We start from the raw sequence: 2,500 nt of genomic DNA, 5'->3' as shown, positions 1-2,500 counted from the left end.
TATCTTTGTGTGTGTGCATGTGTGTATCTTTGTGTCTGTGTGTGTCTGTGTGTGTCTGTGTGTGTCTATGTGTGTCTATGTGTGTCTGTGTATGTGTGCCTTGTTCACTGTTTTTCACCATGGCGTTCGTCTTGCTTGTGTCGCGCATTTGCGACTTGCAGGGTGCGCTGTGGTTTCTGGAAACATTGTTGTGCGACAGCGAGGAACAGACGTCCACCCGGGCCTCAACGTACGTATATATCCAACCACGCGTTCAAGCCTTCCTTTCACACTTCCTCATCCACTTACACACTGATTCACACGCACTCACACACACTCACACACACACACACACTCACACACACACACACACACACACGCACACACACACACACACACGCACCCTCCCCCCCCCCCCTTTGGTCTGTTTCATGTTGCTATAGGTCGGCATGGGCCGTGACCACACTTTGTATGCACTGACCGATGGCTTTGTTAAGTTTACCCGCACGCGTGACGGCCCAAACAAGTATGTCTTATTTTTTACCCCCTGCTTGTACTGTCACACGCCAACTTGTGTACTGGCATGCATATCCACCTTTTTCCACGCTGAGCACCCACGTTGCGCGCAACCTCTAACCCTTGGTTTGTGCTGTACATGCAGGCGCAAGTATGTTCACATCCTGGACAAGCGGGGTGAGATGCCCGCCTTCTTGTGAAAACCGCTTGCGCTGTGTCGTGTGCTGTATCGTGAGCTGTTGTTTGTGCAGTGCTGTGGAGTTCTGTAGTGTTGTGGGGGTGCTGTGTAGTGTTGTGTGCTTCTTTTCCGATCATGCCAACCCTCGTCCCAATGCGTATGCGTCATTCTGTGTGCCTGTGTGTCTGGGCGTGTGTGCCTGTGTGTCGAGTGTCCAATGAACAGTGACAACTCCAGCATCCTATCGTCTCTGTCATCATCATGGTGTCGTTGTACTGCATTGTAACCATGTGTTGCGCGCCAACCGGAGGGTCAAGAAAGAGACAGGGAGATGTGTATGTGTGTGTATATTGTGTGTATGTGTGTGTGTGTATTTGCGAGTGGGCGCGGGCAGTAAATCGATGGGGCAATCGCCAAGCCCAAGAAATATACTTGCGTTGGCACATGTTGTGGGACATGTGGAGCGTATGCACAGACAAGGCACAAACAACGGACAGAACCGTGCCACGTAGGAGCTATTGCGTAAATTGTTGGGGATGCGACGGCTGCTGGGATTGCATTGGTATGGGTGGTTGTTGTTGCTGCGGCTGCTGTTGCTGCTGTGACGCTTGCTGTTGCTGCTGTTGCTGCTGTTGCTGCTGGAGCATCGCCTCGTGATTCGCTATGTGTGTATGTGTGTGTGTGAGAGAGAGTGAGTGAGTGAGTGAGAGAGTGAGTCAGTGAGTATGTGTGAGAGTGTGAGAGAGTGAGAGAGAGAGTGTGTGAGTGTGAGTGAGAGTGAGTGAGAGTGAGAGCGAGTCAGTGAGTATGTGTGAGAGTGTGAGAGTGTGAGAGAGAGAGTGTGTGTGTGTGTGAGTGAGAGTGAGAGTGAGTATGTGTGAGAGTGTGAGAGTGAGAGAGAGAGAGTGTGTGTGTGTGTGTGTGTGTGCACAAGGGCAGAGCGAGAAGACGGTGTGAACACAAACAACAGCCATGGAGACATGAGCGTGGTTCCAACGCGATTTCTCTTCCTTGGATGGAGCACAGAACATGACCACGATCCAACGCACCAACGGCTTGACGGACTTCCAACAGCTGCCGCTGCAACTGCTGCTTCTTCGCCTGCGAGCGATCGGAGACAGGGAAGGCACAGGAAAAAGTGTGGGAGACGCAGTAGAAGGAGGGGGGAGGAGAGATGGAAGGTTGCATGAGCACAGTGCGTGCGCTTGCCTTTGTGTGGGCACGATTGTATGATCCTCAGACCACGCTTCACCATCGTTCAAAAACAACCACAGAGAGAGAGAGAGAGGGGGAGAGAGAGAGAGAGAGAGAGAGAGAGAGAGAGAGAGAGAGAGAGAGAGAGAGAGAGAGAGAGAGAGAGAGAGAGAGAGAGAGAGAGAGAGAGAGAGAGAGAGAGAGAGAGAGAGAGAGAGAGAGAGAGAGAGAGAGAGAGAGAGAGAGAGAATGGGCTGGGAGAAAGCTTCGGACACAGGCACATCGACACAGATCTCGACACATCGACACAGATCTAGACACATCATCGACACACACACACACACCCGTCTTACCTCAAGGGATTGGTTGCGCGTCTCCATGTCCTCAATGTAGTCTGCAACAGCGGTCAGCACCTTGGCACGCGACGCCTGATTTGAACCCGCAGCAAAGTATGCAGTTGGCCAAGCGTGAACACACACACACACACACACACACACACACACACACACACACACACACACACACACACACACACACACACACACACACACACACACACACACACACACACACGCACGCACACGCACACACACACACGCACACACACACACACACGCACACACGCACGCACGC

At 52.3% G+C, this 2,500-nt stretch overlaps 2 protein-coding genes across 2 annotated transcripts in view; one reads left to right on the top strand and one right to left on the bottom strand.

The window, feature by feature from the left end:
- The window catches only part of PTSG_02457 (50S ribosomal protein L27), a 1,400-nt gene extending 306 nt beyond the window's left edge, over positions 1-1,094 (top strand). Inside the window, exons 2-4 of the mRNA XM_004996892.1 lie at positions 162-229; positions 423-505; positions 641-1,094. Coding sequence (XP_004996949.1) covers positions 162-229; positions 423-505; positions 641-695 — 206 coding nt within the window. The 3' untranslated portion in view covers positions 696-1,094. The remainder of the gene's footprint in view (positions 1-161; positions 230-422; positions 506-640) is intronic.
- Positions 929-2,500, bottom strand: part of PTSG_02456 (uncharacterized protein) — a 2,356-nt gene continuing 784 nt past the window's right edge. Inside the window, exons 3-5 of the mRNA XM_004996891.1 lie at positions 2,221-2,295; positions 1,723-1,774; positions 929-1,334 (exon numbers count right to left, since the gene is read on the bottom strand). Of these exons, the coding sequence (XP_004996948.1) occupies positions 1,189-1,334; positions 1,723-1,774; positions 2,221-2,295 (273 nt within the window). The 3' untranslated portion in view covers positions 929-1,188. The remainder of the gene's footprint in view (positions 1,335-1,722; positions 1,775-2,220; positions 2,296-2,500) is intronic.

This window comes from Salpingoeca rosetta (assembly GCF_000188695.1).
Source record: "Salpingoeca rosetta unplaced genomic scaffold supercont1.5, whole genome shotgun sequence".
Taxonomy (NCBI): Eukaryota; class Choanoflagellata; order Craspedida; family Salpingoecidae; genus Salpingoeca; species Salpingoeca rosetta.
The sequence above is the reverse complement of the archived record's forward strand: the minus strand, read 5'-3'. Positions and strand labels throughout refer to the sequence as shown.